General features: G+C 48.0%; 1 protein-coding gene across 1 annotated transcript in view; it reads right to left on the reverse strand.

The window, feature by feature from the left end:
• Positions 1-3,577: 3,577 nt before the first annotated feature.
• Positions 3,578-27,383, reverse strand: part of PNOC (prepronociceptin) — a 37,002-nt gene continuing 13,196 nt past the window's right edge. The window contains exons 2-3 of the mRNA XM_035110819.3: positions 12,872-13,019; positions 3,578-5,893 (exon numbers count right to left, since the gene is read on the reverse strand). Coding sequence (XP_034966710.1) covers positions 5,327-5,893; positions 12,872-13,000 — 696 coding nt within the window. The 5' untranslated portion in view covers positions 13,001-13,019 and the 3' untranslated portion in view covers positions 3,578-5,326. The remainder of the gene's footprint in view (positions 5,894-12,871; positions 13,020-27,383) is intronic.

Consider the following 27,383-nt stretch of genomic DNA (forward strand, 5'->3'; position numbering starts at 1 on the left):
TGGGTTTGCAGCACTCATCTCACTTTTCAGGTTGAGGGAGCCGGCGTTTGTCCACAGACAGTTTTCCGGGTCATGTGGCCAGCAGGACCAAACCGCTTCTGGTGCAACGGGACACCATGACAAAAGCCAGAGCGCATGGAAATGCCATTTACCCTCTTGCTGCAGTGCTACCTATTTATCTACTTGCACTGGCGTGCTTTCGAACTGCTAGGTTGGCAGGAGCTAGGACAGAGCAATGGGAGCACACCCTGTTGTGGGGATTCAAACCTCCAACCTTCCAATCGGCAAGCCCTAGTGGTTTAATGGTTTAACCCACAGCACCACCTGCCTACGTGTAGAGATGGGTATAATAGTCTCTAGGGCAGGGGTAGTCAACCTTTTTATACCTTTGTTGTTGTTTAGTCATTTAGTCGTGTCCGACTCTTCGTGACCCCATTGACCAGAGCACGCCAGGCACTCCTGTCTTCCACTGCCTCCCGCAGTTTGGTCAAACTCATGTTGGTAGCTTCAAGAATATTGTCCAACCATCTCGTCCTCTGTCGTCCCCTTCTCCTAGTGCCCTCCATCTTTCCCAATAGCAGGGTCTTTTCCAGGGAGTCTTCTGCCTGCAAGACAGAGCTGTTCCACCTGGCCTTTGGGTTGGATTCAGTCTGACCCCTGTGTTTTCCTCCCTCATGGTTTGGATTTATGGACTACTTAAAATGAGGCTGCATTTTAAATTTTAAATTTTAATATTGTCTTTTAATCTGTCTTTTAATTAATTGTTTTTCCCCTTTATGTCTTATTTTAATTTTATTGGTGTTAGCCACCCTCAGACTGGTTTTGACTGGGGAGGGCGGGGTATAAATAAATATTTATTATTATTATTATTATTATTATTATTATTATTATTATTATTATTATGTGGCCAAAGATTGGAGCCTCAGCTTCAGGATCTGTCCTTCCAGTGAGTACTCAGGGCTGATTTCCTTCAGAATGGATAGGTTTGATCTTCTTGCAGTCCATGGGACTCTCAAGAGTCTCCTCCAGCACCATAATTCAAAAGCATCAGTTCTTTGGCGATCAGCCTTCTTTATGGTCCAGCTCTCACTTCCATACATCACTACTGGGAAAACCATAGCTTTAACTATACGGACCTTTGTCGGCAAGGTGATGTCTCTGCTTTTTAAGATGCTGTCTAGGTTTGTCATTGCTTTTTCCCCAAGAAGCAGGCACCTTTTAATTTCGTGACTGCTGTCACCATCTGCAGTGATCATGGAACCCAAGATCACTTTTATACCTCCCGCCCACTAATGCATTTTTCTTGATGGTAAAATTTCCTTACCGCCCACCAGTGCTCGATGGGAGGAGGATTCAGCCTGTGCCGTAGAACCTCTTACCGCCCACCTAGAATCCCTGAAACGGCCACTAGTGGGCGGTAGGGACCAGGTTGGCAACCCCTGCTCTATGGCATTGCTTTCATTATGTTGTGTCCCATCCTCTTTGCTGTCAGGGTCTGATTCTGAATCTGTGAGAGTCAGGGGAAGAGGCTATGGGTTAGCTAGCATGGTGATGGTGTTACTGGATTTTTCTGCAAATATCTTCACGTCTAAGACCAGAATAACTGTATACTGATAGTAATGTTTAGCTTTGTGTTGTGCCTGGAAACAATAATCTCTTTCCGACTTGGAACTGCATGGGAGAGGAGTTTCCCCCCTAAGCAGGGACTCTGGAAAAGGCTGTCTGCTGGGATCAGGAAATCTTTACGACTCGGCTGGGGCTCTGCATAGTCTGCTGATACATCACACAGATTGAGGTGTGGTGAACTGCCAGCTGCCTTCCACAAGTCACCAGCCGGAAAGGCTCTCTCTTCTTCATTATACCTCTGCAGCTCGGCCTGCAACAAAATGCTTCCGTGTGGGTTGCCCCTTTTCAGAAAACTCCATTCCACTCCAACTGCTTGTCCCCCCGTTCCCACCAGAATTAAATTAACTACATGCCTACTGACCATTCTAGTCCTCATTGGGCTGTTTGTGGGCACCTTGGGTTTCCCCGTCCTAAATAAGGATTGGGACTTTCGTAAATCTTGCCGCTTCCCAAACTGTATGTTGCTGTAATATAGAAAATGGTATACAAATGTGAAATGAAAGTGAAAATGAAACTTGCTGATAGCTGAGTTACTTAAATCCGCTGATTTCAATTGGCCTGCTCTAAGCATGACTAGCATTGGATATCACCTAATGTTTCCTGGACCATTCCTTTCCAGATGTTCATGAACACTCTCAAAGCACTCTAAAAAGTTAGCCAGATAGGACTTATCCTTGTGGAAGCCATGCTGCTTCTGTCTCAGCAAGGCTTATCCTTCCATATGCTTAGTGAGCATTGTCTTTCACCAGTTTTCCCACAACAGAAGTTAACCTAATCAGCCTCTAATTTCCAGGATCCCTAATCAGCTTCTAATTTCTAGGATCCAGATTCCCAGCCTCTAATTTCCAGGATTTTAAAAATTGACATCAACATTGGCCACTTTCTAGTCTTTTGGTGAAGAGGCTCAACTGAAGGACATTCAGGGTAACATTTTGGTCTGGGGGACAATTGTACTTTGCCAGTACTAAATTACTCTTGGGGCCCAGTATGCCCCGAGTCCCTTCCAGTTCTTGTGATCCTGTATCAGTGGAGATAGAACCAGTAACTTTGTCTAGCTAATGTTTTTGCCTAACTTGTTAAGCACCACGATTAGCATACCCAATAAAGCTGCTCTGTGCCGCAAAACAAATGGGTAGGTCTCTCCCTCCTCACCTAGCTGCCAGGTAGGAGAAGAAGAGCCAGAGTTTTGGGGGGTGAGCTGAGCTGAAAGCAGGCTGGAAGCGGGGGGACGCCGAGACCTGCTTGCTCTGTGCTGGGTCCAAAGCTGTGGCTAATGGAGAAGCAAGATCTGTTGGGGTGTCAATGTTCGGAGCCCCTCCATCTTAGGCTCAGGTTGTGCATATGGGTAAATATAACCGTATATCCTAAAGACACCACAGTCTCTGCCGAGCTTCATTCCTAGGAAGCTGAACTGTGGACAATTTCTGGAGCCCCTGGGAGCTCTTAGAGATTGGGACAGAGACAATTGTGTCCCATTCTGCTAGGTTTTGTCAATGCCAATCTATGTTCATCTTTAAGTACTCCAGTTTTCCCACCTTAGCTCAGAGGCACCTGGCATTATTGTATAAACACCTGTGCATGTTCTTCTTCTTTTCAAATGTTTTTGGCACACGCATTTTACAATCCTGGGCTTTGGCCGTTCTGACACCCCTCACTCTTGCCGAATTTAGTGTGCAAATACAAAGGTGCTGCAAAAACAACCCCCGTGCATGGAAAGCGATCCTAAAAGTTCCTTTGAAATTTCCTGCCGCTCAGGAAAGTTGGGGAGTGAGTTCGAGTGAGCCACGGGCGAGCGCCAGGTCTGCAAGGAAGGCCTCTGACTCATATCTCCGTCCGAGACTTGAGAGAGTGGGGTGGCCAGGGCAGAGACAGGGGTGTGGATGGAGAATATGCTCAGGTAGCACATTAGCACCATGCTGATTGACGGTGTGCCGACCACAACGCTACAGTAGAAATAGAAAAGTAATTTATTAATCTTTTCTCTTTTTTTCTTTTTGCTATGTACAAGTTTAATGGAGGAATCTTGGCGTCTGCAACAATTAAAAAGAACAGGGTTTTGGGTCTCATTTCCCCTGTTTTTGAACATTCAATGGTTAACAGAAGGAGGTGTGCCCAGCACTTGCTACATTGCTAGTTTTCAGTCATGCGGTCTTTTCTGGAGATGATTGTTGCCAGGCAGGGCAGAGGAAGGGGGCAACCGGAATCTCATTGGCTCCTTACAAAAATACACCTTTGAAAGTGACAGCCCATAGACAGCGGCTTTGACAAAATGCATGCCATAGGGGGAGAGAGAGAGACCCCGAGAGGGATGAGGAACGGGGAACAAAATATCCACAAACACCACAGTACTGCCAATCCAAAGATGTCAACCTCGTTTTGGGAACATAATCCAGGATTTTGACTCAGTCCCAATTAAATTCTGGCACTAAAATAGAACAAATATCAAAGTTGTAAGCCAGAAACCGCAGCCTTGCTTCATGAATTCTAGCTATCTCAGGTGGTCAGTGACTCTTTACTTGAGATTCCTGCATTGCAGGGGGCTGGACTGGATGACCCCCCAGGGTACCAACTTGATTCTATAAACATCCCAAGGAAGCTTATATAGAAGTCAATAACTTGTCTGCACAATCACAGTGGCCTTCCTAAACCTGCCCCCAATGTTTTAATTAATTTATTACATAAAAATTATATACCGCTTGATTGTAAAAACAAAATAAAACTGAAAGCAGTTTGCAAAAAAGAACAAAAACCTATTTTTTTTAAAGGGAAAAAGAATTAATTTTTTTTAAAAAAACTTCTTCTTCCGCCTCCTCCTCCTCCTCCTCCAGCATTTTAGATAACTGGCAGGCTTGGTTCAACAAAAATGTTTTTAGCAGATATTGAAAAGTGTACTTTGAAGGCGCCTGCTTGATCTCAATTGGCAGGGAGTTCCAAAGGTCAACACACTAAAATATAGATTGCTTACAGATGTGAAAGGGGTGTCGTGGGTCACCTCTAACAGTGTTGGCTGGGGGTGATGGGACTCATAGACCAAAAGCATCTGGAGTACAATCAATCAATCAATCAATCAATCAATCTAAAGCCCTACGTGGCTTAGGTCCAGACAATCAGACAGACAATATTCCCTCATATGAACCTGCCCAGTCTCTGAGATCTTCAAGGGAGGCTCTTCTCACGGTCCTGCCACCTTCACTGGAGTGCTTTGTGGGGACACAGGAGAGGGCCTTCTCGGTGGTGGCTCCTCCTGAGCAACTTTGGAACTCCCTCCCTAGTGAGGCTAGACAGGCTCCCTTCTCACTGCTCTTCCACCTGCAGGTGAGGACTGTTTCATTCCAACAGGCCTTTGGGAAGTGTTTGTTCGAAGAAGGGCTTCTAATAGCACTTTGCTGTTTCCATAATCTGCACCGTTTCTTTTCATAGTCTTTTAATTCTGTCAGAGCTCAGTTGCTTTCGAACGATGATCTCTCAGATCTTTTTAGCTCTTTGCATTTTATCCACCCTGCGTATTTTTATTTGCAAGCCGCCTCGACTCCCGGTCTGGGACGACAAACACGGGGGCCACGATAAATAGAACGGGAACAGAAAGGGACTAAATCGGGGTTGACTTCTTAGGCTTCGGCAGACCTGAACCAATTCACTATAAGTTGGTGGTACGAGAAAAAAACCGGGAACGCCGGGGAGGGGGGGGGAGTCCGTCCGCCTAGATCTCGTTTTGCTCTTTCGGGTCGTCGGCCAGGTCATCGTACTCGACGGATCGCGGAGACATCCCCAGGTACTGCTTCAAGAACTCGCTGAACCGCTTCTGGTTGTGCCACTTCCGAGCCGATTTCCGGACCCCAATGAAGCCCCCGAACCGCTTCTGGAGCTCCTGCACACCGGCCTCCCCCACCGGCTCATAACCGAACGGCCCGCTCAGGAAGCCGCTCACCCCTTTCGGGATGTCGAGCTGGGCCGGCAAGTCCCTCAGCAGAGCTTGGACCCCGTCACCCTCTCCACCTTCTGCTTGGCGGAAGAAGCCGCTTGTCTTGGACACCCCCTTCTCGCCCCCGGCCTTGTCGAGGTCCGCCACCCTGGCCAGACTGCCGAGGCGTTTCAGGCCGCCTCTGCTTGGCAGCAGGCCGCCGTTCCACATCTCCAAGGGCCGGCTGGCGTCGTCTTCCAGGCTGTCGAGGTCGAGGGGCAAAGGAGCCTTGCCTCCGGTGGCTTTGCTGCACAGCCCCCAGGTGGCGCTGGAGAGCAGCTTCCCCTCACACTCCATGACGCAGATCTGCAGAGGAGGGAGGAAGGAAGAAACAGTTTCAGGAGGTGTGTGTGTGTGTGTGTGCTTTTAGTTTCAGGAGTATTGCACCGGGGGTTACATTAATCATCTTTCTCTTTGAAGGAGGAAAGCTAGGAAAGGGCTATTATTAAAATAGCTGCAGGCTATTTAAAAATGAATCTCCTTTTTAAACTAGTGGCTTAAGAAGACTGTAACCACTGTTACGGAAATGACGGGTGTTTGTGCACATCTTTAAAGTTGTTTCAATGTTACAAATACAAGTCGAATGAATCCTTTCAACTTGACAGCTCAGGGAAGATATCTAGCTTTATACAGTGTAACCTCGGTTTACGAACACCTCGGTTTATGAATTTTCGGTTTACAAACGCCGCATACCCATCTGGAATGGATTCATCCACTTTCCATTACTTTCAATGGGAAAGTTCGCTTCAGTTTATGAACGCTTCATTTTACGAACAGACTTCTGGAACCAATTGTGTTCATAAACCAAGGTACCACTGTAAATTTGTAGAAAATCCATACTTTAACCAACTCTCTTCATTCCAATGCCATTTTAACCCTTAAAGAAAGTTGAATTTGGGCTCCACCTCTCTCCATGAACCAAGAAGCAGGAAGTCTCCTAGGCAGCAGGAACAGGGCATCGCGCCATTATTCCCCAAGCGTGAGAGCACATGCAAGGCACCCCACCCAGGGAGTGACGGGGGGGGGGGCAACAATGGACACCCACAGAGGCAGTTTAGCAAGTCAGGTGCTCTGAAAGCCCATCTCCAGACAAGTCCTGAGGGCAAGGATGTGCAAAGAGTTTTATTGTTCTTTCGGGGACTTAAGAGGGGTTGGGAAAGGTTTCTGATAAAGTGAACTTATGTTGAACTTGTGTGACCCTTGTATCCCTCCCCATTTGTGATCTGCTAGTGATGTAGTGATGATATCTCAATGATGCTGCTCGAAATGTATTCTGGTGGAAAGAGGGAAGTTTTAAGAGAGAATGTCGCCCCATGCTCAGGGTTCTTACTCCTGTGGAGACCTGTTGCGCAACAATAAAGATCATGGTCTACTGACCGCCGTTTTGCTCCAAATGACTTGGCTGCAACTTCCTTCTTTTACTGACCACATGGACCCACGGGGGACTTGCACCCTGATGAGCTGGGCTGTTGAGTAGTCTCTCACCCCAGAATTTTTCCTTATCAGCACCGAACTGCAGAATCCATGAATGGGATTCTGCTGCAGAATTCAGCAGAATGGGAAACTCGTTTCCCGGGTGGGCTGCATCTCTGAGAACAGGGGCTATATGCTGGCAAAATATCACCCCGTCAGCAATTGCGCTGCAGCATTTAGCAAGAACTGCTGCTTCTGGATCAAGTTCATTGCTTTGAGAGTGGGAAAAGCGGCATCTAAATTTGTACAGCAAATGAATGAAAAGGGTTTTTCGTTCTTCTAATATGCCACTGGAAGCTGCCCCCTGCATTTATTTGGCCTGGTCAGTGGGCTTTCCACATGCTGGCTCCCCACATGAGATCAGCTGTCACCAGCAATCCCTCTCAGCTCAGTTTGCCAAAGTAAGGGCAATTTCAAAAGGCCTCCCTTCTGCGTGAAGAAGCCATTTGGGACAAAAATGTAGAACTCTCAGCTCAGAAGACCCAGGAAACTTCAGAACTTATAATTAGTCCAAGTTCCCCACTTTGCTCTTCCTTGAGTCAGGCTGTGCAGAATAAATGAGTACAGCTAGACTTTTGCAGGGCTGCATTTTTTTTAAAAAAAATACAGACAAGCCACCACACACACAGAGAGAGAGTGGGTAGAATTAAATGCAAGCAGTTCACCTGCTAATGAAAGGTGGTGGTGATGGGGAAGCCTTTGGAAATAGCAGCCTGATTGCAGAAGTACGGAAAGTGGTTTAGCAACCTGAGCGTGAAAAGAGAGCTGGGTTCTTCGCTCTTGGCACTCAAAGGCCCCTTGCTGTGAATTCAATTCCTTTCCAGCAAAGGGGGGGAAAGGAAGTTACTGTCTTACAATTGACTTCTGATGAAAGTCAGTGATCCCTCTAAGAACCTGTTTGCAATCTGGTTACAGGTAGGTAGCCGTGTTGGTCTGGATCGAAGTAAAATAAAAAAATTCCTTCAGTAGCACCTTAAAGACCAACTAAGTTTTTATTTTGGTATGAGCTTTCGTGTGCATGCACACTTCTTCTGAAGAAGTGTGCATGCACACGAAAGCTCATACCAAAATAAAAACTTAGTTGGTCTTTAAGGTGCTACTGAAGGAATTTTTTTGTTTGCAATCTATTAGTTATGGGGTGAGAAGAGATGAACAGAGAAAGTTTGGGGTCTGGGAAAAAAACACTCCTAGCTACCTGCTAATATATGCAAGACTGGCACCTTCTCAAATACAAGCGAAGTGCGAATGCCAGCAATCCAACCTTGTCATCCTATGCTATCTGGGGCCAGTCTTTGCATTAGACACCCTTGCTAGGAAGCCTGTCTCTGGAATTCCCAAGCACTCATGTGAATGATGAGAGTGAGGGAAGAGGAACTTTCTGTTTGTTTGTTTGGATCTGAAGTTTTGAAGGTTTCAGAGAAGTGGTGTCTCTAGGAAGGCAGTCTGTGAAACCAGCGTTCAATCACACAAGGCAAGTGGAATTAACTCTTTATTAGAAAAAACAGGATCTGCACAGGAGTGTCAGCATAGCTGCCAAGTTTTCCCTTTTCTCGCGAGGAAGCCTATTCAGCATAATGGAAAATCCCTGAAAAAAAGGGATAACTTGGCAGCTATGAGTGTCAGGCGTAATGAGCACAGCGACTCATCTCTGGTAGGTCTGACCCCAGTGCCGGATTTACGTATAAGCTACACAAGCTCTAGCTTAGGGCCCCACTCTCTTGGAGGCCCCCCCCCCAAAAAAAAAAACAGGGGGAAAAAACACCCCTGGATGTACATTTCCAAAATATAAAACAAATAAAATAAAACCTTCATACAGCAACAGTGTTTTGTGTTGTGTTGGCTCCTATGATGTAAGTCATGGGCCCCGTCTGCTCGCCTGCTCCCTAAAATATCACTGGTTTGCTCCTTTCTGTATATAGGGTGCCTACATTCTGCATGGATTGGTTGCATGGCAACATGCGCAAATGGCTTTAGATACCTATTAGGTCCAGAAATTACCATATAGCATATTTTCAACACAAAAAACAGCTACAATTTGTTGACAAAGGACAGCTGGACATATAAAGGGCCCCATTGCCTTCAGTAGCTTAGGGCCTCATCAAACCTAAATCCGGCCTTGTCTGGCCCCTATGATGTAGTTGAGGAGAATGAAGGTCCCCGCCTCCCCACAGCTGCCTAAGCCCTCTCCTCTCCAGGGTTTTCCCCAAGCGATTCGAGACTGTGCTTGCGTGAAGCTGACTTCTCCACCCTCTTTGTGCCTCTCCTGGTTCTTGCAAACTAGGGAGGCATAGCTGCCAAGTATCCCGTATCCGCCGGGAAAACCCCTTTTTTCTCACCGTTTCCCGGCGGTCTCCCGCTTGGCGAAAAATCCCGGCATTGTCCCTTAAATTCGCTTCTTCCCGGCGGCCATTTTTCTGGTGCCGCTTTGCCCTTCTATGGGCACCAGAAAATGGCGGCGCCGGCGCCGGATGTCGCTTCCGCGCATGACCGGAAGTTGCGTGACGCGACTTCCGGTGGCGCTTCACCCTTCTATGGGCATCAGAAAATGGCAATGGCGGTGCCGGAAGTCGCTTTTACGTGTTTCCGGTAATGCGCAGAAGCGACTTCCGGCGCCGGCACCGCCATTTTCTGGTGCCCATAGAAGGGCGAAGCGCACCGGAAGTTGCGTCACGCAACTTTCGGTCATGCGCGCGCTGCCGATCCCGGATCTTTACGATCCGGACTTGGCAGCTATGCAGGGAGGAGGGGAGCTTGTTGCAGCAGGAAGGGGAAACACCCACAACTGTGTACCAGCCTGACTCATCTCTGCCTCTTAGCCTCCCTCCTCCCTCATCGCCTGCTTCTGATTCTGGACTTCTATCTGCCACAGACTCTCCCTCCTCACTAAGCCCTGGTACCGCTTCCACTTCTGACATCTACTCTTCCCAGTCTTCTTCCCCGGGCCACTCATCGCCCTCCCACCACCAATCCCCGGGCTCTGAGCCTTCTTCTGGGGTGTGGGTGTGTGGGTTCCCCAGCTGTTCCCTCCCCCCATTCCTCTGTGCCCAGCCAATCCCTGACAGGAGAGCAGGAGACAGGAGAGCCATCTAACTTGCATCTGCTCACCCATTCCCAGATGACTCTTGCCTAGAACTCTGATCCAAAAAAAAGCAAGTTCTGGCCCTCTTTAGTGTGACAAGAAGACCAAACCTATCCATTCTGAAGGAAATCAGCCCTGAGTTCTCACTGGAAGGACAGATCGTGAAGCTGAGGCTCCAATACTTTGGCCACCTCATGAGAAGAGAAGAATCCTTGGAAAAGATCTTGATGTTGGGAAAGATTGAGGGCACAAGGAGAAGGGGACGACAGAGGACGAGATGGTTGGACAGTGTTCTCGAAGCTATGAACATGAGTCTGACCAAACTGCGGGAGGCAGTGCAAGACAGGAGTGCCTGGCGTGCTATGGTCCATGGGGTCACAAAGAGTCGGACACGACTAAACAACAGTGTGGCCATCACATCTCTCTTGTGCAGGCAGTTTGGGGGGCACTTCCTTTCAGGCCCGGCTCTAGGGGTAGTCTCGGTGGTGCGCCGGAGTGATCTCCGCGCCACGGCGCCAGGGTGCCCAACCGGCTTGAGACGGCCCTGCTTCCTTCCTTTCTATTTATTCCTTTCTTTGTATTTATATACCACATTTTTTCTCCAAGTTGCCCACTGGGGCACGCATGATTTCCCATTTTCTCATTTAATCCCCACAACAATCCTGTGAGGTAGGCTCAGTTGAGAGCGAATGACTGGCCCAAGATTGTCCAGTGAGCTTCACGGCTGAGTGGGGGATTTGAAGCCTGGTCTCCCTGGTCCGAGTCTGAGACCCTAACCCATTAATAGCAAACTAAGGCCTGGGGGCCGGAGCCATCCCAATCACCTTCTCAATCTGGCCCACGGACGGTCCAGGAATCAGCGTGTTTTTACATGAGTAGAATGTGTCCTTTTATTTAAAATGCATCTCTGGGTTATTTGTGGGACATAGGAATTCGTTTACCCCCCCCCCCCAAAATAGTCCGGTCCTCCCACAAGGTCTGAGGGACAGTGGACCAACCCCCTGCTGAAAAAGTTTGCTGACCCCCTGCTCTAACCACTGCACAACACTAGCAGAGAAGCTCTGCCTTCTGCAGTTCCCTGGGAGTGAGATTCAAGGTTGCACCCATTTTATGTGTGTGTGTGTGTGTGTGTGTGTGTGTGTGTGTGTGTGTGTGTGTAGCTGGTGGTGAAATTGCCATTTCCCTGAAATGAGGCGGCTGGCTGAATGAATCTTAATGATCTGTCCACTGCATTTTCTTAATGGGCAGGAAATGGTTTGCCAGCACCATGCAGAGTCCAGCCCAGACAGCTGAAGCTGGCTTCGTTCCTTGGTTTGCTAATTCATTCATCCATCCATCCATCCATCCATTCATTCCAATCCACAAACCGTCCAGCCATGACAGTATCAGCTGTGGAAAGGAAGCCCTTCAAGGTCACGGGCATAAGAGTGCATTGAACTTCCTATAATTTTGAGGCAAAGGATCCTGTCCATGTCTTAATTTCAGAGAAGCCCTCTTTGGTCGTTTGGCAACCAGAATGATCAAGGAGATGCTGGGACTCCTCTCTGGGGGAATAAAAGGCTGCAGCATTTGGGACGTTTTAATTTACATCATAGGAGTTTATAAAATCATGCATGACATTGAGAAAGTGGGGGGGGAATTCTCCCTTTCTCATAACAATGGAAGTTGTGGACATTTGATGAAGCGGAATGTTGGACGATTCATGACAGATACAGTAGAAGAAAGGACTTCTTTATAGAATCAGAGAATTGTAGAGTTGGAAGGGTCCTCTAGAGTTATCTAGTCCAGCCCCAAATGATCACATGGCACCAGGATATCTGGAAGGGACCAGATGGGCAAAGACCTCTCCTAGAGCCACTTTCTGTTTCAGAGATGATTCACAGGAGGTTTTTTTTTGGGGGGGGGGTTATTATCCTGAAATGAGCTTATTGGGCAGGCAGGTGCGAATCATCCAGACTGGAACCTCAGGTGGCCTCAGATGGCGACCCAGATGAATGCAGACAGATGCCACGATCTTTCTTTTGGGCCCCACTCAAGGAGAAATGGAGCCAGGGCAGGGAATGGCTGGGACATAAATCCTCATCAAATGGGAAGGAACAAGCACCAGAAGTGGGAGAGGGAGAGGGAAGGAGGAGAAGCCCATTGCAAAAGTGTCACTGTTGATCAGCCAAGCGTGATCAGCAAAGCGTGAAAATGAGAACGGTGTTTACCTTTTCCTTTGAAACTTGGTGTTTGAGCTGCCAGGACTGGAGCTTGGAAGGCGGCCAAAAATCATTGCTACCTACTTTCTGGCATACCGAGAACAGGCTGGCCCTACCATTGGGCAGAGTGAGGAAGGGGTCTCAGGTGGCCTGTGTTGAGGGTAGGGACGGGTGAATCTCTCCATTTTGGTTCCTTTTTTTCCAATCTTATGTTCAGTTCTCCACATTTCCACATGATGTTGTGACTTTTTTCTTTTAAGGGTCTCATAAAAACCCACCAGCACTTTAGTGCAAATGCGTGCAATTCTGCCTAATTTACGCATTTTTGAAAAGCCATCTCCCCTAATTTGATCTTTATTGCACTTCTGTACATACTATTTGACTGGAGAACCTCATTGCAAAATTCAGATAAGTGCAAATTCCAAAGGATGTGCATCGGTTCACATCCTGTTTCAGAAATTATGGATCGGGTAGGTTTGCCTCTCACTGGGTGCCATATGACCCAAGCCCGCCACTGCTTGGACTACTCACCAGAAGGCTGAAGTCATCCTGCTGGTGGCTATACAAATGTCTGTGGCAGTTCAGGCAATCTCTCCGGCAGTCGCTGAGGGCGTACGCAAGCAGGCAGAACAACAAGACGTTCCAAAGGAGGACCCTCATGGTTTCAACTCTCAAAAACCTGCAAAAAGGAATAAGAGAGAGTGGAATGTTCAATAGACATACCTGCCAAGTTGCTGTCAGAGAAATAAGGGACCGGGCTGGAAATAGCAGACCGGAAGTAGCGCTGCCGCCATTTGGAACTGGGCGGAGCATGCTCAGAAGTGACTTTTGATGCTGCTTTGCCCAGTTCCAAAATGGCCACCACGCCAGAAGTCGCACTGCAGCCATTTTGGAACTGGGCAGAGCAGCATCAAAAGTCGCTTCTGAGCATGCTCCGCCCAGTTCCAAAATGGCCACCGCGCCAGAATAAACCGGGGAAAAACAAAAAAATCTGTTTTTTCAGCTAGGAACAGCTGGGGAAACGGGGATTTCCCGGGGAAAACGGGAGACTTGGCAGCTATGTCAAGAGATGGAACTGTCCTTTCCCGTTCTCTGACTCTGGGTCACTAGAAGTGGAAGAAAACTCTAACCCAGTAGGTTTTTGGTCATTCTCACCGGTCCTGCAGAATTGCCTCCCCACAGAGGTTCATGCTTACCATCAAGCAATATATACACCCTTGTGCAAACTAATTGAAACAAAGCATGTTTTCTATGCCACATCGATCAGTCTATCAAGCACCTACAATGTTTTGGGGATGCTTCCGTTATGAGGGTGTCGGAAGCCTGCAGCCAATAGAAGGAATGATGTCCCTACCCTCCTTCCTACGCCCCCGCATCCCGGCTCAAACACTGAGATCATCTGCAGGAACATCGCTTGTTGTTTCGGAGTTGGTGAGGCTCATTTGTCAACAACAAGAAACCAAGCCTTTAGTGTCAGTGGCCCAGCCCTGTGGAACTCTCTGCCACTAGAGATTCAGGGGGGTGCCTTCTGTGACAATTTTTTAATGCCTGCTGAAAACTCTTATATTCTGCCGGGCCAACGCAGGCAGTTCAGAACCCGTCCTCCCCCAATGGTTACTTGATGCCAGTTGTTTTATGACGTTACTATGACATGATTTTGATGTTTGATTTTGAAATGTATTCCTGCTCTCTTTGTTGTAAGCCGCTTTGGGCATGATATTTTTGTGTGTGGAAAAGTGGCATACAAATAAAATTATGGGGGGGGGGAACACAAACGTTTTTAACCTTCTGGATGGTTTTTACCGTACAGGCAACTCCTGTTTTAGGCACGACCGATATAAATGTGATTGCGCAGGTGCATGTAGCCAAACCCAGAAGTGACCAGGAAATGTCACCAAGACACCACTGGAAGGGTGGAGCAGGGAGGGGGAGGGTTTCCGATTTCACAAGACTTCACGCAAGCACACAATGACTCAAAATGCACCCCCTGCACAAACTGGGAGCTGCCTGTATGGATTTATGCTTCTATTCCTATAAATTGCCTTGATATAGATTTTTTTAAAGTGACACAATTTTTAAAATATAAACAAATAAACAAATAAAAAGGAAACACGGGTGGGGGCTTTCACAAGTTGTGCAGAAAGGTCTCTTGCAGTTGACTTGTGAAGGTGATCATAGAATCATAGAGTCACTGGCATGAGTCCATGGAGGGATCATTCCCCCAGTTGATCTCAGAGGTTGGCTTGGTATCCTGAGCCTATGACAATTTCTTGCAAATGGAATCCATAAATTTGAGTCTTCCTCTCCAGAGCAGGAGAAAACAAGCTTGCTCCATCTTCCATGTGATAGCCCTTGACATATTTGAAGATGTCTGTCATAGAATCATAGAGTTGGAAGAGACCACAAGGGCCATCCAGTCCAACCCCCTGCCAAGCAGGAAACACCATCAAAGCATTCTTGACATATGCCTGTCAAGCCTCTGCTTAAAGACCTCCAAAGAAGGAGACTCCACCACACTCCTTGGTAGCAAATTCCACTGCCGAACAGCTCTTACTGTCAGGAAGTTCTTCCTAATGTTTAGGTGGAATCTTCTTTCTTGAAGTTTGAATCCATTGCTCCGTGTCCGCTTCTCTGGAGCAGCAGAAAACAATCTTTCTCCCCTATCATATCACCCCTTAATCTTCTCTTCTCCAGGCTAAACATACCCAGCTCCCTAAGCCGTTCCTCATAAGGCATCGTTTCCAGGCCTTTGACCATTTTGGTTGCCCTCTTCTGGACACGTTCCAGCTTGTCAGTATCCTTCTTGAACTGTGGTGCCCAGAACTGGACAAAGTACTCCAGGTGAGGTCTGACCAGAGCAGAATACAGTGATGATGCCGAGTGCCATTTTTCTAGAAACAGAGGTGCCAGAGCTCAGCATGAATTTCTCCTTTGTTGTCTTAGAATGGCAATGGCGCCCACCTGAGCAGTGCCGGAACTGAGCTCCGGCAGGGGAGGGGGGGAGCTCCGATGACGCCCTTCCCTCCACGCTGAAGCCGTGTGACGGCTCAAGCGGAATCTGTGACGGTGCAGTTACTCATTAACTAAATTAAGAGAATCGGACCCCGAGGCAGGAGGGTACTCAAAGCCTGTCACACGGCGGCGACTCAGGCCGAGCGCAGCCAGGGATATGCTTGTTTCTCCCCCCCCTTGCCTCTATTTGTGAAATTCATGGTCTGAGTTTCATCTCACGCAGGGCGAGATAGCTCCTGACCGGCTCCACGGTTTGCTGGCAGATGGAACGAAGAATTATGCTTCCTGGCTGGAGGGGAAGCTCTATTTGTGACGTGCGTGCAACCCTCGCCTACCTCGCCAATGCAGGGAAAGCGATGTGAGCATTGTGTACAGTTGGCATGCTTCGGAAAGCAATGTGGCATGCTCACCCCCAGGAGGGAAAGGAAAGGCCATTCGCAGGCCGGTGTTTCCCTGTTGTTAGTGTTTATACTACATTTTTTAAAAGATTTGCCTTGAGACAGTCTTTAAACCTCTTTTGTTGACTACCAGCATTACACTTTTCATTTTAAAGTTTGGAATAGAGTACTGTAGTTGCTTTGGAAGACGATAATCAGGCATCCAAACAACATGACCAGTCCAACGAAGTTGATGTTGAAGAATCATTGCTTCAACACTGGTGATTTTTGCTTCTTCTGATATTAGTTTGCCTGTCTTCCCAAGTGATGTGTAAAAAAATTTGGAGACACCGTTGATGGAATCTTTTGAGGAGTTGGAGATGGCATTTATAAGTGGTCCATGTTTCACAAGCATAAAGTAAGGTTGGTAGTACAATAGCTTTGTAAACAAGCACTTTGGTTTCCCTGTGAATGTCCCGGTCCTCAAACCCTCTGCACTTCAATCGGGAGAAAGCCGCACTCGCAGAGCTCAGGCGATGCTGGATTTCGGCATCAATGTTGGCCCTTGTGGAAAGAAGTACCATACTTTCTTTCCTCTGTCCTCTGCAGGTTTCCTTAGAAGTAAGCTCCTCTTTAGAAGAAGAAGAAGAAGAGGAGTTTGGATTTGATATCCCACTTTATCACTCCCCGAAGGAGTCTCAAAGCGGCTAACATTCTCCTTTCCCTTCCTCCCCCACAACAAACACTCTGTGAGGTGAGTGAGGCTGAGAGACTTCAGAGAAGTGTGACTAGCCCAAGGTCACCCAGCAGCTGCATGTGGAGGAGCGGAGACGCGAACCCGGTTCCCCAGATTACGAGTCTACCGCTCTTAACCACTACACCACACTGGCTCTCTTTACTCAACAAGCCTTACTCCTCACAGTGCGCAAAAGTTGGCTTAGGGCTGCAGCTGTATTTTTAAAAGAACTCCACCCTGCCTTTCAAGATACAGTACAACTCTCAACGCAATTCACAGCTCGTTTTAAGAACCACCAATGGCAAAACAATTAAAACAGCCAAATAAAAAGGGGAAACAAAAACAGTTCAGTAGCAACAAGGCCCCCAGGCCCTTTAAAATTCTACAAGCTACTGAGAGGCACTAAAAAGCGGAGCCATCAAACACTCATGACCGTAAAATGTTTTTACTAGGCACCTGAAAATCAGTTAGATTTGGGGCCATGGGAAGTACTGACTCTGAGGTTTCCCTGAAAGCGTAATGCTGGTGGTCAACAAAAGAGGTTTAAAGACTGTCTCAAGGCAAATCTAAAAAAATGTAGTAAAAACACTGACAACTGGGAAACACTGGCCTGTGAGCGCTCCAATTGGAGAACAGCCTTGACCAAAGGTGACATGGGCTTTGAAGACACTCGAACTCAGGTCACAAGGGAGAAACATGCTAAGAGGAAGGCACGCTTGGCAAACCCTCACCATGATCAACTCCCGCCCGGAAACCAATGTCCCCACTGTGGAAGGACGTGTGGATCCAGAATTGGCCTCCACAGTCACTTACGGACTCATTGTTAAAACCGTGTTTATGGATCTTGCTCGGCTACAAGGGATCGCCAAAGCAGAAGACATCGCAGAGTTTTATTTTGTATAGTGTCCATCTGAAGATCTCAGGGCAGTTCACAGAAAAGTCCAGCATCCTGTTCTCACAGTGGCCAACCAGAAGCCCATTATGGGGAACCCGCAAGCAGGATTCAAGCACAAGAGCTGCACTTTCCCCTCCTGTGGTTTCCAGCAACTGGGATTCAGAATCTTTGCTGCCTCCGATTGCAGAGGTGCAGAGCACAGCCATTGTGGCCCTCCCCTCCATGGACCTCTTATGGAAGTGACCAACCACCACCTCCTTCAAAGGGGGTGGCATTTCGCCCTCTTCCAGCGAAGCATTGCTTACTCCCTGGTCGCACCCAGTCCGACCACTAGGGGTAGCTCTAAGAAGCCATGATGGACAGAGGTCAAGCAAAGAGGTGGCCAGCTGCACTTCTCCAAGCAGTTTGTCCACATCTTCAGACCACAATAATGGAACCTGATCCAATGTAGATGTCTTGCAGGGGGTTGGACTAGATGACCCTCGTGTCCCTTCCAGTTCAATGATCCCATGGATCAGGAAGTGCCCACACTATCTGGAGGGACCCAAGCTGGCAAAATTTCCTGCACAGACATATCTTTGCAGCCCCTTAGCAATCATTTAAGCAACTTCTGAGAAGAGGGCTTGTGGGAGACAAGTCAGGATAAAAACCATTCCTCACAGCTGATTAGGAGTCAAGCACCAGCGGTCCTTTAACCCCACTTGAGCATTTTCTTCTTTTCTCCCTTAAAAGCAACAACAAAGATACCAAACTGTGTCGTGAAAGGAAGGGCTAAAAATATCTCTCTGGCCAGAAATTTCTTAGCCAGAGTTGGGGGATTCATTTACAACTTGATTAGGGTGACGGGCGATGGGCGGATGATAGCAGGAGGAAGAGGGGGAGAAGCTGCCCTTGTTTTGGAGATGGCCTCAAGAGTTTATGGGAAGAGATGAGTCTGCGATGCGACGTGCAATCAAAGAAGTGTGTGTGTGTGTGATTGAAGCACTGATTCTCGTGTCAATCACCGCAGTGGGAATTTGGCCGGACTCAGAAATGATGAGGCGCTGTAAATGTATCCTATCAAGTGCTCAAGGCAGGCTCGCAAGAAGCCCATGTGGTCTGATACGGTGGTTTTTATGTGGAAGGCTCAGTGAGTCAATGGGACGGGCTGCCAACCAGCTACTGAGGTGAGTTCAAGGTGTTGGTTCAAAGAGATTCGAGACCTCCGTTTTGGAGGCTCCTTTTTCTGAAGACCTTCGCGTCTCCCTTGCACCCAGGGGTGTACGAAGGGGTGGTGGTGGAGGGGATGGGTCGCCCTGGGCACCGGCTGGGGGGGTGACAAGATGGCCCACTGCCTCCACCCAGCTGTAGAGTGGCGGAGAGCGCGCACACAGAGTGGGTGCCGCTCGAACGGCGTCTGCACAGCGTCCGCACGGGCCGCCACTTGTGTGGTGACCGTACGGGCTGCTGCGTGTGCACAGTCTGTACAGACGTCGCACATGTGTCACCAAGCGGTTTGCCCTGCCCCTCGGCGTCCCACCTCGGGTGATGGAGAGGGTTCCTCCGCCACTGCTCGTACCCTCACTGCTCCCATATGAAATGTTCATTTATCCTAAGGACATAAAGACATAAGAAGAGCCTGCAGGATCAGGCCAGTGGCCCAACTAGTCTAGCATCCTGTTCTCACAGTGGCCAACTAGATGCCCCCATGGAAACCTCCAAGTAGGATCCGAGCACAAGAGCCCTCTCTCCTCTCCCATGGAGGCAGGGCACGGCCATCATGCCTAGTAGTAGCCATTGATAGTCCTCTTCCTCGTCCTCCACCCTCTTTTGAAGCCATCCGAGTTAGTGGACACCCCTGCCTCCTGTGGCAGGGAGTTCCGCTGTTTAACTTTGTGCTGTGTGGAGAAGGACTTCCTACTCTGGCTTTAGAGGTGAGCACGTGAGCAAACTGACCGTGAATGCTGTTATAGATTTGGGGTGGGGGAACCCTCCCCCAAACCCTAGGAATTAATAAATAGTCATATTTCAATTATTTGGAGTATTGAAGGGAAGACTGGAGGTCAGTGGGATAGCACAGGCTAAGATTTCTTTCCAAGCCAGGGCATCACCTGGGATAGAGGCATTGACATGACAAAAGGAAGGAGATTTCATGTAAACATTAGGAAGAGTTTCCTGATGGTAGGAGCTGTTCAACAGTAGGACCCTCCTTCCTTGGAAGAGTTGGGTGCCAACCTGCCAGGGATTCTTGAGCTGTGATTCCTGCACTTCAGGGGGTTGGACTAGAGGATCCTTGGAGATCCCTCCCAACTCTACAGTTCCATGGCTATGATCTAGGGATGCTCAGTCAGCTTTTAAACCACAAAATAAAAGCCGTTTATTCACAGCAACACTACCTGCTCTCCCCAGAGCAAGACTCTGCCATTTCAAGGAGAGCGGTTCTGTTTTCCGCTGAATTTCAAATAAAATGCTGCGGCAACCCGAAAACGCCAGTGGCCTCCCCCCCCCTCCTTGTTTTGAGTCAGAGGGTTGCATCAGTGACTCAGGCAGAGTTTATGACCCGCTGCCGTCCCAAATCGCTTCTCTGCAATGCTTCGGCCCCGGACAATTAACCCCCAAATGATATTACGCTTGTATGTGTGAGTCTCCTTCATTTCCTATCTCTCTAATTCCTGACATCCATCTCTTCTGAATCCCATTCATGGACCTGCAGCTGGCAGCAAAAGGAGGTGATAATGATATTCAGCAATGGAGTTCGTGAGGCGAGGGGTCGGTCAGCTCTGCAGTTCAACTTTTGGTCCATTGCTTGGATGAAGGAATCATCGAATCATAGAGTTAGAAGGGACCACAAGGGCCATCCAGTCCAACCCCCTGCCAAGCAGGAAACACCATCAAAGCATTCTTGACATGTGGCTGTCAAGCCTCTGCTTAAAGACCTCCAAAGAAGGAGACTCCACCACACTCCTTGGCAGCAAATTCCACTGTCGAACAGCTCTTACTGTCAGGAAGTTCTTCCTAATGTTTAGGTGGAATCTTCTTTCTTGTAGTTTGAATCCATTGCTCCGTGTCCGCTTCTCTGGAGCAGCAGAAAACAACCTTTCTCCCTCCTCTATATGACATCCTTTTATATATTTGAACATGGCTATCATATCACCCCTTAACCTTCCCTTCTCCAGGCTAAACATACCCAGCTCCCTAAGCCGTTCCTCATAAGGCATTGTTTCCAGGCCTTTGACCATTTTGGTTGCCCTCCTCTGGACACGTTCCAGGAGCTACAGTACACACATAAGCCCACACAATGTGTGTGAGGTCCAGCGATGGCTGGACTCAGTGCTTATGGCGATCTTTGGAGTGGTTGTGCTAGAATCATGTTTTCCTTCCCTGTGGCAGCTACAGTGGAGGTTTCTTAAAACCTTTCCCAATCCAAACAGAACTGTTATAGGTAAAAAAGAAAGGTAAAGGACCCCTGGACGGTTAAGTCCAGTCAAAGGCGACTATGGTATCTCGCTTTCAGGCCGAGAGAGCCAGCATTTGTCCACAGGCCGCTTTCCGGGTCATGTGGCCAGCAGGACTAAACCGCTTCTGGCGCAATGGAAAAGAAAGAAATATCAGATGCATCACCTAATTGGAGACCGAGGGAAATAATTGTGTTGGCAACAACTGGATCGAACAGAGGGCAAAACAATTCCTAAAACCCAATAAAGGAAGGATGGTGCAGAAAGTCAAGGAAATTTGTACATGACAATATTGACAATTTGTGCTTTAAGTGTTGCTGCTCAACACCGTAAAATGGTTATGAGTTAAATCTGGGTCATTAAAACAACAATTGCTGCAACTCCTAATTTTTTGCAAATGTGGAATTTTTTTTTTAATGGGGAGCAATAAAAAAGGGCTAAAAGCCCCCACAATTCTCTTTAACTGCAAAAAAGCGAAGAGAAACCAATAAACAGGCATATTATGCACCTATAAATGAATAAACAAAATAATAGTTCCAAACAGATTCTCGGAATTGTAAATGTGCAAGGGTCTATGACAAGCTTGAAAGACAAGAAATCTTACATGTCCAAAGAACCGTCAACACCTGCATTTGTGGAGGCTTCAACTAAGCCTGAAATCATCTGAGCATAAGTGGAAAAGAAGAGGCCTGCTGGATCAGGCCAATGGCCCATCTAGTCCAGCATCCTGTTCTCACAATGGCCAGACCAGGTGGCCATTATGGGAAGCCAGCATGCAGGGTCCGAACACAAGAGCAGCCCTCTTTCACCTTGTGATTCCCAGCAACTGGTATTTAGAAGCAGACTGCCTTGGACAACGGAAGGAAAACATATCTGTTGCGCAGGACCGGCCCAAGGCATTTTGACACCCGAGGCCGGCCAAAAAAATTTGCACCCTTCCCTCTCCACTGGGGAAGAAAGGATGGCTGAAGATCTACATCAGGAAGGAACAGAGAGGGAATAAAGAACTACATCGGGATCAGCTGCCCCTGTGGATCCTGCTGCCTGAAATGGTCGCATCCCCTTGCCTCATGGGGTGGGCCAGCCCTACCATTGTGGCTAGTGTTGAGTATAATTGGTTTAATTGACACTGAAATGGGAATGGATCAATGTGTATTGGTGAAAAGGTTTAGCGTGGAGAGATTCCATAGAGGAGGAAGAAGAAGAAGAAGAAGAAGAAGAAGAAGAAGAAGAAGAAGAAGAAGAAGAAGAAGAAGAAGAAGAAGAAGAAGAAGAAGAGGAGGAGGAGGAGGAGGAGGAGGAGGAGGAGGAGGAGTTTGGTTTTGATATCCCGCTTTATCACTACCCGAAGGAGTCTCAAAGCGGCTAACATTCTCCTTTCCCTTCCTCCCCAACAGACACTCTGTGAGGTGAGTGAGGCTGAGAGACTTCAGAGAAGTGTGACTAGCCCAAGCAGCTGCATGTGGAGGAGCGGAGACACGAACCCGGTTCCCCAGATTACAAGCCACTACACCACACTGGCTCTCATTGAAGCTAAAGAACAGCAAAAGGAGCTCTCTCTGAGCTTTAAGTAGTTGACAGTTAAAACAAAATAAAAAATCCTTCCAGTAGCACCTTAGAGACCAACGAAGTTTGTCATAGGTATGAGCTTTCGTGTGCATGCACACTTCTTCAGATACTCACAGTTGACAGTTAACTATTGTTGTTTCCTGCTAGCTAACAGGTGGGCTTTGTAACCTTAATTCAGGTGGCAAAGGTATTTGGTAGCAAATTTGCCTTTGAGTTGCCTTTGAGCATGGGTAGGCAAACTAAGGCCCAGGGGGCTGAATCTGGCCCAATCACCTTCTAAATCCGGCCCACGGATGGTCCAGGAATTGCGTGTTTTTACATGAGTAGAATGTGTCCTTTTATTTAAAACTAGCTGACCCGGCCACGCGTTGCTGTGGTTCTTTCCTGTGATCCCCCCCCACCCTGTCACGATCCATGACGTATCCTGCCCCTCCTCCCTCCACCCCGGCTCATCCCTGTGTTTCCGTAGGATACCCTTCCCTCTGTTGTCCCTGGGGAGTGTTGGCCCCTCCCCCCTGTATCTCCATACCTTGGCCCCCACCCTTCGAAAAGCAATTCTTAGGTTCTGGGTTCTATTTCCCAGCATGCACTTTTGTCTGAACCCTCTGTTGTTCCTGGGGAGTGTTGGCCCCTACCCCCGGTATCTTCCTACATTGGCCCCCGTCATTGGAGAAGGAGTTGTCAGTTTCTGGGTTCTATTTCCCAGTATTTACTTTTGTCTGAGCCCTCTGTTGTCCCCTCCCCCCTGTATCTCCATACATTGGCTCCTGCAAACGAATCGTGAACATTTCTATATATTTAGATTAAGGATAGGGGATGATGATGTGCCCTGGGACCCAGATAACTACTTAAAGAATCCCAACCGGGGGGGGGTCAAATAGTGAAGCCCCATAGCCCCGTAGCAACAGACAGGCCCAGACAGAAGGAGGGGGGGTCATATGGGCCACTTGGGGGGGCCTCCGAATCTAAAGGGGGCCTCGGTCAGCATATTCACAATCAGTAAAATGAGAAAAGTAACAAAAGGGTTAAAAAAGGGCCACATTATCTACCTGGCCCGGGCAAGGGGAAGGTAGGGGATTGTAAATGGGGTGGGGGGTGGCCACTGCAAATATCTGAGGATTTAAACTGGGGAGAGAAAGTGAATGGTTTTTTTTAAAAAAAAACACACACACACACTTAGGCTTACAATCAGTTGTTTCTCCTAAAATAAGACATACCCATAAAATAAGCCATAGCAGGATGACTAAGCATTTGTGCAATATAAGCCTAGTATGTAAAATGGAGCCAAGGCCTCCTGTTTTACAGGATCTCGTGGCAGAAGCGGGGTTTGTGGGTGTGGTGTGTTGTTGTGGCTTATCCCTGCGACTGGCCCCATGTGTCCCGATCCATGATCTATTCAGTTTGCCCCCCCCCCATGACCGGTGTGGTAGTGTTGCTAAATGGTAAAGTAAAAAACCCTTGCCATGCAATGTGCCACCCCCCCCCCCAGACAGGCCCCAGACAGGCCCAGACCTCCACTTGGCAATGTTGGTTTTTTGGTGGGTTTTTTTTGGGGGGGTGTTAGTTGTGCTAAATGGTAAAGTAAAAACCCCTTGCCATGCCCCCAAGTGCGTTGTTGTGGGTTTCCCCCCCCCCCCGGGCCTGTCAGGGGCCTACATTAAACAAAGGCGTAGTAGTGTGATAATGGCCGCCTTGGGGGATTTTCAGTTGCTTGGTTGATGATGATGTCATTTGGTTTGTGGGTGTGGCTTAGATTTCACAGGAAGGGAGAGGTGGAGGAGGGTATTACGCCACTTGAGGGCGCTGTTTGACTTGGTGGAACAGCAGGTCTGTACCTGGGCAGGTGTGCGATTTGAGGGATTTTTGCCCCCAACAACGCTCTAGGAGTGGCCTGGATCGTTGTGTCAAAATTTCAGGACGATCGGTCAAGTGGTTACGGAGAAAAGTTGCAAACGCTATTTCACGATTTTTACATTTTTATATATATAGATGCACCTCTGGGTTATTTGTGGGGCATAGGAATTCGTTCATCCCCCTCCCCCCAAAAGAAATAGTCTGTGCCCCCACAAGGTCTGAGGGACAGTGGACTGCCCCCCTGCTGAAAAAGTTTGCTGACCCCTGGCTTTGAATCTTCTCTCTCAAGACTCTGTGGAGCTCTCAAGGGAAACAGCTCCAGGCGTAATGGGTGCTGTTATAGGTCTGTTTGGGTCATTTCATATTTTCAAAGATGCTGAGCCTGTGCTGGACAGCACAAGATATTGTATGGATAATTTTGGATGTGCCATGTGATGTTTTGATTTTGTTTTGATACTTGTCCTGCAAGTAAAAGTTTGAACAATATTTTTATGGGTCCGGACGATGGTTTCTGCCAAAAGGAGCCAGTCCTTCTGTTTCCAGTCGCTTCAAACTGCACAATATTAATATCTGCAATAGCTAGCAGCTGATGGTGGGATAGCCTTATTCCTATGAATTTGCCTAACCCCCTTTTGAAGTTTCATTAAAGAAATAGGAAGGCAATCCCCACAGCCACACAACACTTCGGCTACAGTCCTCCTAAGCAGCCTTTGCCAATGTGACAGCCTTCGGATGCTTCGAACTGCAAGTGCCTACAACTCCAAGGCGAAGGCTTATGTGCAGTAGACAAGAACTTCTGACCAATGTGGGCATTATGGGTTCCGTACCAGCCTAGCTTCCCTACATTGCATTTACTACTTCCCTTAAAGTCTACCCTGGTGAAGAACTCTGGTATACTCAAAAGCTTGCTAAGCAATTCTTGGGCTTCCTTGACATCTTGGGTGGCCGTAACAAAGCGATCTTGGAATTATTTCACAATGAAAGTGGCAATTTAACCCTTAGCCCTCCCATATGCCAGTTTAACCTGCTGCTTCCTCTGCTGAGCATCTTCGATGGGTTCCTCTCTGAGAAAATTTTATTTATTCAGCATCCTGAGGTTTGACAAACAGCATCCCGGGGGACGACCTCACTGTCGCTGCTGGGTAATGAGAGTCAACGCTTTGTCCCTGCCTGGCCCTGCTCCACTGCACCAGTGGGTTAAGAGTGACCTTGACTCACTGGCATGACTAACACATTGCCAAAACCCTGGGAAGAATAATGGAATCGTAGAATTGTAGAGCTGGGAGGAATCCCGAGGGTCATCTAGTCCAACCCCCTGCAATGCAGGAATCTCAGCTAAGGCATCCAGGACAAGCAGCCATTCGACCTCTGCTTAAACACCTCCGAGGAAGGAGAGTCTACCACTTCCTGAGGAGTCAAACAATGTAATAGATATACTATCCCTTGCATTTTCCAAGTTATCTTCAAAGACAGCCCCACATAGAGCAAACTGCAATATTCTATCCTGGAAGCTACCAGAGCATGGAGTACAGTGGCCGAGTCTTCTCATGTCTTAGAATCCTAGAACCTCAGAATCAGGGAATTGTAGTGTTGGAAGGGACCCCAGGGTCATCTAGTCCAACCCCCTGCAATGCAGGAATCTTTTCTCAAACCCAAGACCCTGAGATTACGAGTCTCTTGTTCCACCTACCCTATGAAGCTGTAAAGATAAACTAATTCACCGATAAAGGTTAAAAAAAGGTAAAGGACCCTGATGGTTAAGTCCAGTCAAAGGCGACTATGGGGTTGTGGCGCTCATCTCGCTTTTTAGGTCGAGGGAGCCGGTGTTTATCCACAGACAGTTTTCCAGGTCATGTGGCCAGCAGGACTAAACAGCCTCTGGTGCAACGGGACACCGTAATGGAAACCAGAGCGCACAGAAACGCCGTTTACCTTCCCACCGCAGTGGTCCCTATTTATCTACTTGCACTGGTATGCTTTCGAACTGCTAGGTTGGCAGGAGCTGGGACAGAGCAACGGGAGCTCACCACCGTCAAGTAGATTTGAACTGCTGACCTTCCGATCGGCAATCCCAAGACACGATAACCACCCCAAAGCACACAACTCTGTCATCCTCCTCCCAGCAAGACAGAGAATACACCAGGTAGCCATGTCTTGCTGACGAGGCATTTGTTCCAGTAAGGCAGCCTTTACTGCCTATGCAGCACTTCAATTAATTAAGTATTTAGTTTAGTTTAATTAAGTATTTAAAGGACTGTTTTTCTCCCAGAGGCTAAAAGGGAAATCCCATCTCAGGCAGGCCTAGATCTCTTCCTTTTTTCTCCTCCTCCTCCTTGACGCGTTCTAATGAATTCTCTGCCCCTGCCCATCGCAAACAGAAGAAGTGGCCTCAGTATTATATACGCTGATTGGCCGCTACTATCCAGGTTTCGGATTCATGTTTTACTCAGCCCTATCTGGGTTTGAACTAGAGGTGGGTGGGCTTCTGCAGATGTTCTGGCACTGAGCTATAGCCCCATATCAAACAGTTCCATGTGTCAGACTTAGAATCATAGAATCATAGAGTTGGAAGAGACCACAAGGGCCATCCAGTCCAACCCCCTGCCGAGCAGGAAACACCATCAAAGCATTCTTGACATGTGGCTGTCAAGCCTCTGCTTAAAGACCTCCAAAGAAGGAGACTCCACCACACTCCTTGGTAGCAAATTCCACTGCCGAACAGCTCTTACTGTCAGGAAGTTCTTCCTAATGTTTAGGTGGAATCTTCTTTCTTGAAGTTTGAATCCATTGCTCCGTGTCCGCTTCTCTGGAGCAGCAGAAAACAACCTTTCTCCCTCCTCTATATGACATCCTTTTATATATTTGAACATGGCTATCATATCACCCCTTAACCTTCTCTTCTCCAGGCTAAACATACCCAGCTCCCTAAGCCGTTCCTCATAAGGCATCATTTCCAGGCCTTTGACCATTTTGGTTGCCCTCTTCTGGACACGTTCCAGCTTGTCAGTATCCTTCTTGAACTGTGGTGCCCAGAACTGGACACAGTACTCCAGGTGAGGTCTGACCAGAGCAGAATACAGTGGTACTATTACTTCCCTAGATCTAGATGCTATACTCCTATTGATGCAGCCCAGAATTGCATTGGCTTTTTTAGCTGCTGCATCAC

Source organism: Zootoca vivipara, chromosome 3 (assembly GCF_965207765.1).
Source record: "Zootoca vivipara chromosome 3, rZooViv2.hap1.1, whole genome shotgun sequence".
NCBI classification, from domain to species: Eukaryota; Metazoa; Chordata; class Lepidosauria; order Squamata; family Lacertidae; genus Zootoca; species Zootoca vivipara.